This window comes from Rattus rattus, chromosome 8 (genome assembly GCF_011064425.1).
Source record: "Rattus rattus isolate New Zealand chromosome 8, Rrattus_CSIRO_v1, whole genome shotgun sequence".
Classification (NCBI taxonomy): Eukaryota; Metazoa; Chordata; class Mammalia; order Rodentia; family Muridae; genus Rattus; species Rattus rattus.
In genome coordinates, this window is record NC_046161.1 from 3,863,866 (window position 1) to 3,879,035 (window position 15,170).

The 15,170-nt window shown below is 44.0% G+C and overlaps 1 protein-coding gene across 1 annotated transcript in view; it reads left to right on the top strand.

The window, feature by feature from the left end:
• The window catches only part of Mmp20 (matrix metallopeptidase 20), a 37,818-nt gene that overhangs the window by 15,462 nt on the left and 7,186 nt on the right, over positions 1–15,170 (top strand). Inside the window, exons 6-8 of the mRNA XM_032911058.1 lie at positions 704–845; positions 6,126–6,262; positions 7,154–7,310. Coding sequence (XP_032766949.1) covers positions 704–845; positions 6,126–6,262; positions 7,154–7,310 — 436 coding nt within the window. The remainder of the gene's footprint in view (positions 1–703; positions 846–6,125; positions 6,263–7,153; positions 7,311–15,170) is intronic.

Below are 15,170 nucleotides of genomic sequence, written 5' to 3' on the forward strand. Positions count from 1 at the left end.
GGACCATACAATCTGCTACTCATGACTGACACACACTCAGACTTGTCCACGCACAGCAAGGTTGTGTGAGCTTTCATTTCATCACTGCAAGCTTTTAAGGTTAAAGGCAGTAGGGAATCTTAGTATATTTTTAAGTATCAAATTAATTATGTAGGATGAGAAAAATAGCAACCACCTCTTCTACAATGTTTCCATTAATTCTTTGAGCATTTCACATACGTATACAATGACTTTTGATCATATTCACTCCCCACTCCTTGCCCTGTCTTCTCCCAGATTCACACGGGTTCCCATGCCTTTTTTTTTTTTTACAACCCACTAAGTCCATTTTTATTGCCTGCATACTGGAGTATATTTGTCCTAGTCCACACCCACAGACAAAACTGACTTTCCGGTAGTCATCAATTTTTAATGGTGTTTTCAGGTATTTCTTAAGTCTCACACAGTATTCACAAGTAGATTCTAGTACCCCTCCCAATTTACAATTGATGTGGCCAAGGCTTTAAAATGTCTAATTATTTGTTTCTATCATACAACTAACAACTAGAGGTGCTGAGACTCAAGCCCAGGTCTACCTGCCATGGCTAGCCATCTCCTTAAGGCATTGCCATCTGCAGTGGGACTGTGTGTAGGCTTTCTAGAGTTCTCACGAGATGTGTACATGCTCTGATTTGCTGGTATCATCTTGCACTTTGAACCCTAGGACCCCGGAAAACATTCCCAGGAAAGCCCACCATGCCCCATATCCCACCTCACAAGCCATCCATCCCCGACCTCTGTGACTCCAGCTCATCCTTTGATGCGGTGACAATGCTGGGAAAGGAGCTTCTGTTCTTCAAAGATAGGTAAGTCCAAGATGCCCTCAGGCCTCGGCCCATTGCCAAGCAACACCATTACCTCAGTGGCTGAAGATCATGGAGTAGGGTTGGCAGTAGGGTCTTAGATGTACAACTGCACAAGTAGCTATGGATGGAGGACTGGTTTGGTCTGGGCACTTTGTTGAGTGCTTTCCAAACAGCTGCAGTATTTATTTTAACTGCTTTGACCATAAAGACTAGAATCCCCCATGTAGAAAAAAATGAAGAATATTGTTGAAGAATAGCAAGTTGGTTTTCTTAGGTCATCAGCCCAAGTATAACAGGCTACTGTTCGTTATTATATGTCTAGTGAGAAGTGCTGTAAGGGCTCATTCAGTAGTTGGCAAATGACAATTAGCCAGTTAGACAGATGAGTGGATAAGTGATTGCATTCTTACATGAGTGGAAAGATGATGTGGTGAGTAGATGGACAGGTGAATAGGTTGGGTGGGTGGGGGTGAGGGGATAGGTGGATAAATGGGTGGATGGATGGGTAGGTGGGTGGGTAGGTAGGTGGATAGATGGGTGGATGGATGGGTAGGTGGGTGGGTAGGTAGGTGGATAGATGGGTGCATGGATGGTGGGTGGGTAGATGGGTGGGTGGGTGGGTAGATAAATGGGTAGATGGTGGGTGGGTGGATGGGTGGGTGGGTGGGTGGATAGATGGGTGGATGGATGAGTGGGTGGGTGGATGAGTGGGTGGATGGGTGGGTGGATGAGTGGGTGGGTGGGTGGGTAGGTGGATAGATGAGTGGGTGGGTAGATGGATAGATGGGTAGAAGAGTGGGTGGGTAGATGGGTAGGTGGGAGGGTGGATGGATGGATGGATGGATGGATGGAGGATAGATGGATGGATGGAGGGTAGATGGATGGAGGATGGATGGATGGATGGATGGACGGATGGATGGATGGATGGATGGATGAGTGATCAAATAGATTCTCATTTTTCAGGAGGCCTCCATGTTTTTCAGTGTTCATCAGCTGTCATCATAAATGTCATCTGGCCCCATATTCTGATTTCTGAGAGAGTCTGACAGTGATTCCTCCATAACTCCATAATAGAAAATAGAAACACAGCAACATTCACTTATGTTCTTTCCTTTACTGGAGGAAATTTAGTGGTACCAGGATAGACAGAGGACCTCAGGATTATGTGTGTAACGTTTTGCTTCATTAGAAAGTGTCCATTGGGTACCAAGAACTGCCATATGGCAAAAATTATAGAAGCAGCTCGGCCTTGGCACTCCTCATGAAAGAAACCATTCAAAATGGCAGAGACGTAGCTCAGTCTGTAGAGTGTTTGCCCAACATACCCAAGACCCAGGTTTAAATTCCTAGTATCTCCTAAACTGGGAACGGTAGCTCACACCTGTAATCTCAGTCCTGGGGAGGTAGAGTCAGGAGGATTAGAATTCAAGGTCATTCTTGTCTATACAGTGAGTTTGAGGCCAGGCTGGGCTACAGGAAACTGTCAAACTTCTTTTTTTTCATCACTGGAAGACAGAAATTCAAAGGGAAGGGCTGTGCTCAGGAGAAAGAACATGTGCAGGAGCCAGAAATCCGTGACGGGGCAAGAGTCCTGGCAGGAGACAGAGCTGTGGTAGGAAATGGGGATGAACTCTGATGTCCTCAGATGGCTCCCAAAGGGATGAGGTCTGAGAAATATGTTCTTTATCCTGGGATGTGGGAGCATGTGTCTATAATCTCACCACTTAGGAGTTAGGCAGAAGGATCCTGAGTTCAGGTCAGCCTGGTGAGGAGGGGAGGGGGAACCATAAAATTTACCTGGAATCCCTCTGCCCAGAAGATATCACTGTGTTCTGACTCTCTGCCGTAAGAACACAGTAAGGACCAGGTGACTTACAGCAGAATCCATTTCTGTTATAGAAATATTTAATCTCAATCCAGGGTTTCTACCCCATCTTTGATCATTCAGTTCCCAGACAAAAGACAAATAACTTTTATCATTATAATAAGCCTTAATGATCACTAGAGCTGGGCAGATATCTACACTCTAAGCTTTTAGAATTTATTTCCTCATTAATAATCCCTAACTATAATGTACCATGTTCTCTTAAGAGTTAACTCCAGTTGGCCAGCCCTCTTGGCTGTGCTTTTATGACTCACCTAACCCATGGCATCTTCCTTCTCCCCCTTTTCTCTCCCCCCCCCTCTCTCTCTCTCTCTCTCTTCCCCTTGCGGGTCTCCTCAGAAGCCAAACCTAGGAACTCCAGCCCCTGCCTATGTTGATTCTCCCCAACAATAGGCTGTAGACATCTTTATTCTGAATAACTGGGGTGGGGGAGGGTCACATAGCACCACTTGGGTCTGTATGCACATTCTCTCATCCTTGGGGACAACCAAGTCTTGGGGCCAGTATTTAGCATTACAATACATAGCCATCTCACAGTTGCAGAAGCTGAGAGAGAACCCCAAGATGCTTTCATTCTGGGGTCTCCTTTCTTGGTTTGTATAGGCAGCTGTCCTTGCACTGGGTGCTCGCTGACCTCTTAGTATACACATACCTTCTCCTTTTTGCAACTAGGAGCATCCAAAACAGAAGAAAGGCACCTCTCCTCCCTGAAAATAGGGAAAGGACCAGAAAAGCAGAGTCAAGAAGGGTGTGGGGTAATGTGGACAGAAGCTTGAGCTGGGTTGCCCTGACTATCTGTGAAACGGGATGAAGGCGTCTCGTGAAAGACAAACACTCAGATCTGCTTAGGCAGGTGTGGAATGAAGATGGTCACAATACTACATATGGTGAACACCTCAATGCACAGGAAGCTAAAGCTTGTCAACAGTAAAAAGGTTCTGAACAGGCAGAGGCCAAAAATTCAGTTAAAAATCAAATGTGTAATGAACCCCAGGTGTATCTAGCATCATTCACCCAGGTTGTGTTGTGTAATTTCACCACAGCCTTGCCTCTGAACAAACAGCATGCACAGCTTCTTCTGAGTATGCTGTCACAACATGCAATGCCCATGGACACTGACTGATACCTCCATACAGATTTGAGACTATTGTATGTTATGAATTTCTGTGTTGTTACTGTATGTGCAAAGCTTTCTGCTTTTATAATAGTTTATGGAAACAAAGATTATTAATATGTTCCTTCTATGGAAGTATCAAATTAATATATCTTTGATCTGGTCTATGTTAGACAAACAAGAAGCTCATTAGAGGGCAAATTTGTTTTTAATAAATGACCAAAAATTATATCTATGCCAAAGAAATTTAAATATTTTATTTATTTATTATATATAAGTACACTGTAGCTGCCTTCAGACACACCAGAAGAGGGCGTCAGATCTCATTACAGATGGTTGTGAGCCACCTTGTGGTTGCTGGGATTTGAACTCAGGACCTCTGGAAGAGCAGTCGGTACTCTTAACCACTGAGCCATCTCTCCAGCCCCCGCCAAAGAAATTTAAAATTAAGACAAATTTCTTTGTAATTTCTCACCAGTAAATGTTTAATTTGTTAGTTTATAGGCCTATATGCTGGGTTGCTTAAATTTTTCTCAGAACTAAAAGGGTCATACATGGAAGGATTTTTAGGAAAATCCATCCAGGTCGGAGGTAGTTCTATCACTTAGCACGATCCAGAATTCAGTTCCCAGCCAAAAGAGAAGGAGAAGAAGAAGAAATATAAGAAGGAGGAGGAAAAAGAAATAGAAGAACAATTGTACAAAATGGATCAGAGGTAGCAGGCACCATGCCAAGCCCCAAGATAAAAAGATGGGTAAGGCATGGTCCTGCCTGCTCCCAGAGTCCCAGAACAAGCACAGAGCAAAGGCCAAGGAGAAAGCCATCAGTAATTAATCTCAATTTGAATGAATTAGAACTAGTTAGAGTTCTAGTAATAGGAAATGGAAATCTCATAAACTATGTAATTATTGATCAAATAAATTGTTCAACCCCCCAGCATTAGCCGACAACTGATTATAAACTTCACAGAGTTAGCTACCCGGCACACAAAGACAGACAGCGGCAATAACTATCTTATCAACTAGTCGGTCCTATCAAGTTCTGCTGTTTTCCTTCCTTATCAGAGATTAGATTACAGACTGCTGGTGTCCATCTGCTTCCTTACACAGTTCCTGTATGTCCTGGTCTGTCCTTTGCCAAGAAGGCTCAATTCAGAGAGGTTGCATTTTGAGTTCTTTGCACAATTCTAATTCATCTTTGCTTTAATCTGCTGAATTTATGTTCTATTGCTTTGCTGTTTATCAAACATAAGTTTTCTTCACCCACTAGTTTGTGAAAAGAATAGGGAGTGCTATACAGAACACAGCAGTGCGTGGATGTGGACACTGTAATGGGCTGTTTAAAGCCATGTTTCCTACCTCAGCCTAAATAATCTTATAAACCACACTAAGTCTGCTATGTGGCTACTCCTAATTCCGAGAGCACTTGCCAACCTTAGCTATGACGATCAACACTGTCACCAGACTGCATCAAATTCTGTGTCCCGATGGCACAAATTTTGAATTAGAACGAGTACTGTGCTTGAATTTAGTCCTCACAGTATCTGCAATAATTTAAATCAAGACTGGTCCTATGTGAAAATTAAGATTCTAATACCCGGGGGTTGGGGATTTAGCTCAGTGGTAGAGCGCTTGCCTAGCAAGCGTAAGGCCCTGGGTTTGATCCCCAGCTCCGAAAAAAAATAAAAAAGAAGAAAAGAAGAAAAAAAAAGATTCTAATACCCATGAGAAACTCCAGTAATCTTTGATTTCTGATGACAAGTTGAGTTAAATTTTTACCTAGAAATTTGGTCATTTTTAAATTTCTTTTTGTTATTCTAATTTTGGAAACAACCAGAGTTGTTTCCAAAAGAAACAAAGAGAAATTTATATGCCACTGTGACATGTGTGTTTAATGGATATCCCACTACTCCACCAAATATGTTCTGAATATTGGACTGAATAATAAATAAGTGGAGTGAAGTCTCAGAGGTGCAATACAATGAAAAACAAGAAGAAACTGTTTATAAGGTTAAAAACTAAAAATCACAACAGCTCATCCCTGAAACCCAGCACACAGGAGGTGGAGAACCGAGCACCAGACAACCTGAGATTGATGAGACCCTGTCTTAGTAGTAATAATGACAACAGCATCAATAATATAATGTGTTACTCTCTAAAACAGCAAACTGCATTGGGGATTTCACGATATTCTCCGCCGTGTGGCTTAGTGTCATTTTAATCTCTGCAATCTAAGATCTCAACCAATCCGTGTTGTTGGCCTCTTTTGGCCCACCCAACAGGATTTTCTGGAGAAGGCGGGTGCACTTGCCAGCAGGGATTCGGCCCAGCACCATCACCAGCTCCTTCCCCCAGCTCATGTCCAATGTGGATGCAGCTTATGAAGTGGCTGAACGAGGCATTGCCTTCTTCTTCAAAGGTACCCGCCGATCCCTCAAGGAAAGAAATGTCAGGGCCGCGGTGCCCTACCTGTGTTACTCCGATGATCTTGGGGCAGGGTTCGGGTGGACGGTAAGTGTCACTCAGCACTGTGGAGCCATGGTAGAAATGACAGTTTGTATCAACTGTCCCCAGGACCACCCTTTGAGTTTAGTGGGCACCATGCTATATGGCCAGGGCTAGGGAGCTTAAACCAGTCCCTGGCCTCTCCTTCAGAACAGCATGGCACATTCCAGTGAGATCCTTTAATGTTAACTGATATCCTGTACAGAGTCATGCTTAGAGCAGCTGGCAGGGTACAATCTCCTTCATTTCTGGTCAGCCCCTCAGGGATACAGTGTCTGGCTTCAGTCCTTCACTATGACTGAATATGAGACATTACCCAACAGCCATGACTCCATTTCTCATCTGTGAAGTGATTGGAATGGCACGATTCTTGAACATACGTCTCGACAATAGAGAGCCACGAAAGTTTCCCAGAAAGCACAGCCTTAGGTTTTGCTAACACATCTTCCTGGGTAAAAAGGGTAGACTGCTGTCAACTTAAGGGAAAAGCATCATCATGACCTGTCATTTGTCCCCATTTCCTCATGCATATATGAAGTGAGAGGAGGTGATAAACAAGAGATGAATTGAAAAAATAAAGACGTTAAGAGTAAGAAGACACAATCGTATCAATATTACCATTTCCCCAAGGTATGAACGTAGACTTGCCTCAGGGAAGTTTGAAGTCTATTAAGATTCGAATTGAGTAAGTAGATACTTAAATCCACAGGAACCAGCCCCATTTGCTATCCAGAATAGAGCTTCATGAGTGGAATGTATTACCGAGCATCACAGAACCACTGTAGACTCTAGCCTTTGTTTCCAGGTCCCCACTACTGGGTCACTCGAGGATTCCAGATGCAAGGTCCTCCTCGCACAATTTATGACTTCGGGTTCCCAAGGCACGTGCAGCGAATAGATGCCGCCGTCTACCTCAAGGAGCCTCAGAAGACACTTTTCTTTGTGGGAGAGGAATACTACAGGTGCGGGCTTCACCCCCTTTTATTCTTTGCATGTATTTGATGGGAAGGAAACAAATCTTTTGCGAGAACAAAGACCAGCAACCTGACAATAAGCCTGCTGGCTTCTTGGCCTCAGGGCAGACTTTAAGATCCAGAACTGCACAGTCAGCTGATTGTCTTTGAGACCAACCCCCTAAGGTTTCAGTTAACTCATTGACCTGACCCCAGTGTCCTGAAAGAGTGGAGATGGTGTCTTGGGGTTCATCCCTACCTTATAGAAATACCTGAGTGGGAACAGACTACACCATTACATAAAATACACCTTAGAAATCTGTGATTTGGAGTAAATATAGAGGTGGTCACAAATGTGACCCTCTTTGGAGGAGAGTTCTGCTGAAAGGAAAAGCCTTACAGAGAAGTCATTCTACCTAAGTTAGACAAACCCCACGGCTGTCCATCAGGAGTCCATAATGAGCAGATCAGCAGGTCTGACAGCATCCAGTCACTGCACACAGGGTCACACCATGGCTATCAGCTAAGGTTCTGTCTGTTGACTGGTACTGAGAACTGATCGGGGCTCTCTGCTAAGTACCCTTAAAGACCACTTCAGTCTCTGCATTCTCTCCTCGCTGTAGCTCATTTTCACAAATGCCAAGCAAGAGGTAAAACAGGCTCTATACCAGTGGCTGTGACAAATACCTTGAGTTCATGGTGGGTCCCTGGAAGTCACAGTGGAAGTCTGGTGACAGCAGAGGTCCCAAATTCTCTCTGAACTGGAGGTTAGGGAAGGAGAGCTTCTCTGATGTAATAATCTCTATTGTCCTCAACGGATACAGCATTGAGTCTTTCGAGCTGAATCTGTGACTATTAACGAAAACTCTTTCTTTATATGTTGTTCTTTATGATTTTTTGTTTATTGACGTTTTAATTTGTATTATTGGGAGGGCACACATACCAGGCTCCGTGGGGAGGTCAAAGGACACTTGTCAAACTTGTTTCTCTCCTTCCACCATGGAAGTCTTGGGATTTGACTCTAGTTGCCAGGGTTGACTGCGGATTCTTCTATCTGCTGAGCCATCCCATGCCTTTGGTGATCTAGATGCAGAGAGTTCTTTTTTGTTCTTTCATTTCTTTTATCAGTGGCTAATTTCTTCCATTGAGTGCTCTTGTTCATCTACCAATGGCAAAAGGAATAATTGTACAAGGGGTTTTCCTGTGGTGGGAGTGCCGTGGTTCCCATCATCCCGTTATGATTGATGGTTTCTAAATGTATGTGGAGCTATTTGCATATCCACAGGTCTCTCCGCCTTTGCCTTCACACTGGCAATGAGAACACAGCTACAGTAGGCTGAAGCATCACTGCTAGAAAGGACACATCTTCCATATTCTCCTTTCTGGATGCCTGCACTACTGGAAGATATTTTCATTTAAAGATTTTTATGGTTAGTTATGGTAGAGAAAAATAGTAAGTATCAAAAATAAGAATAGTAAAGTGAAATTAATGTTACTTGTGAATATCTTAAGATAAAACAAAACTTATTGTCAAATCACTTCATTAAACCTAGCTATTGGGTATGAGTATACCCCAGGCTCTCTGCCTGCTTCCAGGGAAGTGTGCACCGCAGGACTGAGGACAGAGCTCAGAAGTAGTGCGCTCTCCTTTCAAGTCTGAACCCTTGAGTTCAACCCGCAGTGTTCTTACAGCAAGGATGAGGTCTGAATTCAATCCCAAGTGCAGCAAGCACAAAACAAATGAGAGATTCGAGCAGGAGCAAGGGAGCCATAGAGTTTACAGCAGGTTGACCAGCAATGAGCAGGCTGGCCCTCCAGTTCTTTAATTACAAAATAGAGGCAGAAACTGTACTTAAGTTCAGAGTGACAGAATTGAAAAAGAAAGAAAGAAAAAAAAGGACTATGTGATGCCTGTTACCTGATATGTACTCAGAAATCATCCTATAGCCCTAGTCGATCTATAGATCAATGATTAATAGAAGTTCAAATGCAAGAACACCGCTGTAGCTGTCCGAGGAGGCATGGCTTTCAGGGAGCCAGATCAAAGAGGAAACAGGCAGTCTAGCAAAAAAAGAGTGCCCAGGGGAAGTGAGGACTGCACCCCCTCCAGAGCTGTGTGGGAGTTTCCCAGGCAGGAGTGGGGGGGCAGGTTTGAATGGGGTCAGGAGTGGGTCGGGGCAGAAGGAGTGGGTGGGGGCAGGTGGCTTCCAGGCAGACAGAGCAATTGATGAAAAAGCACCAGGGCAAGAATGGGCAGGGAGCTGGGGGAAGATGCAGGTGATTCATTCAACTCAAGTGTTCTCACCCGCCCCAGGCCCCAGGAGGGAAACGGCCAAGACAAGCTGAGTAGAACAGACAAACCCAGAGGACCTGTGATTTCTATAGAGATACATGTCAACTCTGTAGGAAAGGGGGAATTACTAAATATCTTAAATAAAAGATGAACTCAGTATGTTATGTGTCATGACTAGAAATCAGAGGAGAGAGGCCACAAAGTCACAGAAAGTCTATTCAGTGTGTTCGGAAAAAATAATTCCCACCAAAATGCTACATGTAGCAAAGCTATTGTTTAATCCGAAAGAGAGACTGAGGCATGGTGGTGCATGCCTTTAGTCCCTGCTTTCAGAAGAATAGGCTGAAGAATGTTGTGAGTTTGAGGTCAGCCTGATTTTCATAGTAGGTGCCAGGCCAGCCAAAATTATGCATAGTGATCTACTGTTTAAAAGAGGTATGGGACGGGGAATACACAGAAACAGAATCTGGCTCCCTGACTACCTTACAAGAAACAGTGAAGTTAGTTATGCTGAGGGCAAATGATCCCGTATAACACACACATGCACACTCACACATACACAAACTCACATGGCACCAGAAGATGTAATTATATACTAGCAGAATAATATAAATTCGTTTCTTCTGTCTTAACTGATTTGAGAATAAATTTAACACACACACACACACACACACACACACACGCACACGCACACACACACACACACACACACACGCACACACACACGCCTTAGGTATTGTTGTTTCCATGCTGCCTACCTTCTTTTCTTACGTCTTGCTGGCCTGGGACTTGCTGAGTAGGGCCAGGTTTGCAAGCCAGTGAGCCCAGGAACCCGCCTGCCTCTGCCTTCCTAACACTGGGATAAGCATGTACCACCATGCCCAGCGTTTTGTATGGGTGCTGTGGAGTGAACTTAGTTGCCCAGGAGTGCAAGGCAAGCATTTTACCAAGTGAGCCAATTCCTCAGCTTGGAAGCTGAGTTTCTGAAGTGAAGACATCATGGAATGAGACACAGTACACAGCCTGCCTGTGGTCCTAGCACTTGAGATGTGGAGGCAACAGGGCCAGAGTTTAAGGCCACCCACAGCTGCATAGTGAATGAAAGAAAGAAAACTCAACAACAACAAAAAAACATGCATGGTAAGCCCATGAATAGCCACTGAAGAAACAACCTAAGAAAATATTTAGAATTAAAATGTTGTTTAGACAGTTTTCACTAATGTAAACAAAATGGGAAGGAGGGATAGAGGGAAAAACTATCTCTCTCCAGCCAATAGTTCCTTTGAAATAGCTAAAGATTGCCACGCTGTCAACTGTCGGTCTAATTAAAAACGTATATAAATTTTGCTACATTTTTAATTTTGACTTCTAAAGTATTATTTAACCTTTGGACAGCTAGCTTTCTGTGGAGTTCAATCTGCTGGAAATAGGTCCTCGCAGAAACCACTACTATGCCCCATAGACTGTCAGGGGGATATGTACTTCATTCGTTAAGAAAATTTCATTATGATGGTTATTCAGAAGTTATTCAAGCATATTTCCAAACACAGAAGTTCGTGTGGTCTTAGCTAAGGGAATTTGTGGCATTTCAGTCACTGGGCCTTGCTTGGTGGCTCAAGCAGAGCAAACAACACCTCATTAGAAAGGACAGACATTTTGAGCTAGGGTGTAGCTCAGTGGGAGAACACTTGCCTGCCATGTGACGCCCTGGCGTCAACCCTCAACACCTCAAAGGAAACATCACAGAGGACATTTTGTAATGGGGGATGGGCATTTAAACAGTCCTCACTTGGATGTTCTGTCCTCAGCTTTTCTTCCTCCCTTCTCGATAGAGATGTTAAATTCCATGCTCTCTTCCCTCATGGTAGTTCTGTCAGCCTTTGCTCGTTATTATGGAAGCCACGTTCTGATTATATACAAATACGAGGAACTGATGGTGTGAATCCTAACACATCATGATTTGTTCTTATTTTTTGGGTAAATGGTTTGTTGTTCTGTCCTTACAAATATCCTCTGGCATTTTCTTCTGTAATCACTCAGCATACATTTTTTTATTTTTATTATTTGTTTATTTTTACACTCCAGATTTTATTCCCCTCCCAGTCCACCCCGTGACGGTTCCACATCCCATACCTCCTCCCTGGCCCCCAACCCCGAATACTCCCCCATCTCCACAAGGTTGTCCCCACCCCATCAGACCTCTGAATTTCCTGGGGTCTCAATGTCTTGAGGGTTAGGTGCATCTTCTCTGAAACCCAGACCCGGGAGTCCTCTGCTATATGTGTATTTGAGGCCTCATCTCAGCTGGTGTATGCTGCCTGGTTGGTGATCCAGTGTCTGAGAGATCTCAGGGGTCCAGGTTAACTGAAACCTCTGGTCCTCCTACAGGATTGCTCTCCTCCTTAGCTTCCTCCAGCTTTTCCCTAATTCAACCACAAGGGTCAGCAACTTCTGTTTGTTAGTTGGGAGCTCATATCTGCATCTGACTCTTTCAGCTGCTTGTTGGGTCTTTTGGAGAGCAGTCACGGTAGGTCCCTTTTTGTGAACATCATACCTTTTTTATACTCATTAATTTCAACTTTTTCATTGCTGTATTTTCTGACAAGCAGCTAATGGACACAGCTTTTGCTTAATGTTTTCCTTTTTTGTTGTTGTTGTTGTTTTGTTTGTAGGAGGTGGGGCTTTCTTAGACAATGCCTTTCAATGTGGTCCCATTAGCCTCAAATACTCAGCAATCCTCCTGAGGGCTAGGACTACAAGCAGGTTCCTAAGTAACAAAGCATTTAGTTGAAAGCAACCATAGCAAAATCTGTCCGTGTTTTTCGAATTGTTGATAATTTTATCTCTGCTGTCCTGCTTGGCAGTTGTGTGAGGTCCGAATCAACCCCTGTCCAGGACCCCTTGAGTGAGACTCATGGGGGCAGCAATCGATGCAATTCCAAGAGGAACTTTTATTCCAGTGCTTTCAGGGGAGGCAACCCTAAGCAGACTCTAACAGGGAATCATATACCTTTCTAACAACTGAGGCAAAATGTAAATAATTGGTAACAACTGGTAACTAGGCAGGGAAGTTAGGCAGGGTACTAATGGTGGGGCAAAGTGACTTTCAAACTGACTCGTAGTCAGTGAACGGTTCTGGACTTTGCAGGGGGGCGGTTGGCAGTCAAGGGGAGGTCAGTTGGGAGTCACAGGTAGCTTTGTTTGACAGTTTGGTTTGCAGTTGCTCCGGGAACTAACTACTCCCTGGAAGGGAGGGGTCTTTGTGCTTGGAGGTTTGCAGTGGAACTTTCCCGCTGGCCTCAGATGGACCCCAACTCCCGCTCTTTCCGTTGTTCTCACAGAGATCTGAGTATATTGTGTACACTTGAAGGTCCTGCCTGTGCCTTTATATTGGCAAAGTCCTTTAGTCATATTAAAATAATTGACAGTTTCTGTGGTGACCAACTGTTCCTTAATAGTGTCCCTTGGTTCCTATAATCCCAGCACTTGAAACTCACACTGAGCAACTACGACCTCCTATAACTTAAGCTTCAGGGGATCTGACATGATATTCTAAATTCCACAGGCACACATGCACTCTGTGGTGGTTTGAATATGCTTGGTCAAGGGGCTATTAGGAGGTGTTGCCTTGTTAAAGAAAGTGTGTCATTGTGAGGTGGGCTTTAACACCCTTGTCCTAGCTGCCTAGAAGCTGGTTTTCTCCTGTTTGCCTTTGGAGCAAGATGTAGAACTCTCAGCTCTTCTAGCACCATGACTGCCTGGATGCTGCCATGCTTCCTGCCATGATGATAATGGACTGAACCTTAGAACCTGTAAGCCAGCCCCAATTAAATGTTGTCCTTTATAAGAGTTGCCTTCATGATATCACTTTACAACGATGGAAACCCTAAGACAGAAATTGGTACCAGGGACCAGGGTATTGCTGTGATAAACCTGATGATGTTTTTGTTTGGAGGAATGCAGATTTGGGAACTTTGGACTTGGGAAGTGGTGGAATACTTTAAGTGTGGCTTGATAGGCCTTCCTAGTGGGAATATGGAAGACATTGGTGCTGAGGGTGATTTGGACTGTGGGGGCCTGGCTCAAGAAGTTTCAGAGAAGAAGAATATTAGTATATGGCCTGGAGACTGTTTTTGTGGTATTTTTGTGAAGAATGTGGCTGCCTTTTGCCTTTGTCTGAAGAGTCTGCCTGAGGCTAAGTCTAAGGTGAAAAGAATCAGATTAATTGCATTGACAAAAACGTTTCAGAAAAGTCTAGCATCTTTCTCTGCTTTACTCTCATGACGAACATTCTGATTAAGCATAGCAAGATTAAAAAGAAAAAAATATAAGGCTCAAAGAGAAGAGGCACCAGGAAATGGAATGAAGCTAAATTCTGGGTTCGAGGATTTTAAGTGTAATTAAGGGAGTGGTGACCTAGGTCAAGATCCCACCCAGCTAAACTTACTGTTTATTCTTTTGCAATTAAACAAGGGATAAGTAAATTTAGACATTATTATTAACTGGCTATTGTTTTCATGTCAACTTTTAATCTGGAAATGAATTACAATCCAGAAATGGAGGACATACCTTTGATCTAGATTTTGAGGCTGGAAGACATGGACCTTTAATCCAGATCTTGAGGCATAGTGTCCATGAAAAGCTTAGGCCCAAGCACGGTGGTACACACCTTTAATCTCAGGGGACAGAGACATGCAAATCTCTGAGTTCAGGGCCAGCCTGATGCAGAGCAAGTTCCAAGTAGAGAAAAGCATAGAGATACAAATCTTTACTCCCAGCATTCAGTAGACAGAGCCTTCCATATCTCTGAGTTCAAGGGCAATCTGAAGAGCAAGTTCCAGGACAGCCAAGCTTAGGCAGTGCAGGAGATAGAAAACAGAAAGCTAGTGGCAAGGAGGCCATTTTCCAGCTCCAGCAAGCAGCCGAACTCAACAGCTTCAGCCGTATGGCTCTGGCTTTAGAGTCAAGAATAGAAGGGACTACAGGAACAATTGATGCTGGTTAGCTGGAAATAAGAAATTAGTAATGATTAAGAAGAGACCAGAATCACTGAGGTGAAACCTTCTGAGAAGTGTTTTCTGAGAGCATCAAGAAGTTGTGTTCCAGAGACAACCAAGGTTGTACCTAGTACAGCAGCTAGACTTGATAATGCATAAGGGTCATCCAGGTGGTACTGGTTTTGAAGGCATGAAGGGGTCATGGAGAGCAACTGGAGGCACTGTGAGAGGCCTCGGAAGGCCATTGGTGGAGGTACAGCCTCAGTTGCAGTTGATAGCCCAGGATGGAAGGGGTCATGCAAAGAAACTGAGGCTTGGCACCATGAAGGGAGCTTATGAGAGGCTAATAGTGAAGCCTAGTTACAGTGGAAGACTCCAGTGAATTAGAGATGCTAGTACCATGGGATGATCACCAAGAACAGCAGCAGTAGTTAAGTGGGGTCAACCAGAGCCTAGAGTGCTACAGAGGGCAGAGCTGGAAAGGGGGTCCAAGCCCTTTGGAGGGGCCCAGAAGATCATGTATGGATTCCAGACATCGGAATAAGAAGCTGTAAAGATAAAGTTGCCTTCAATACTCCA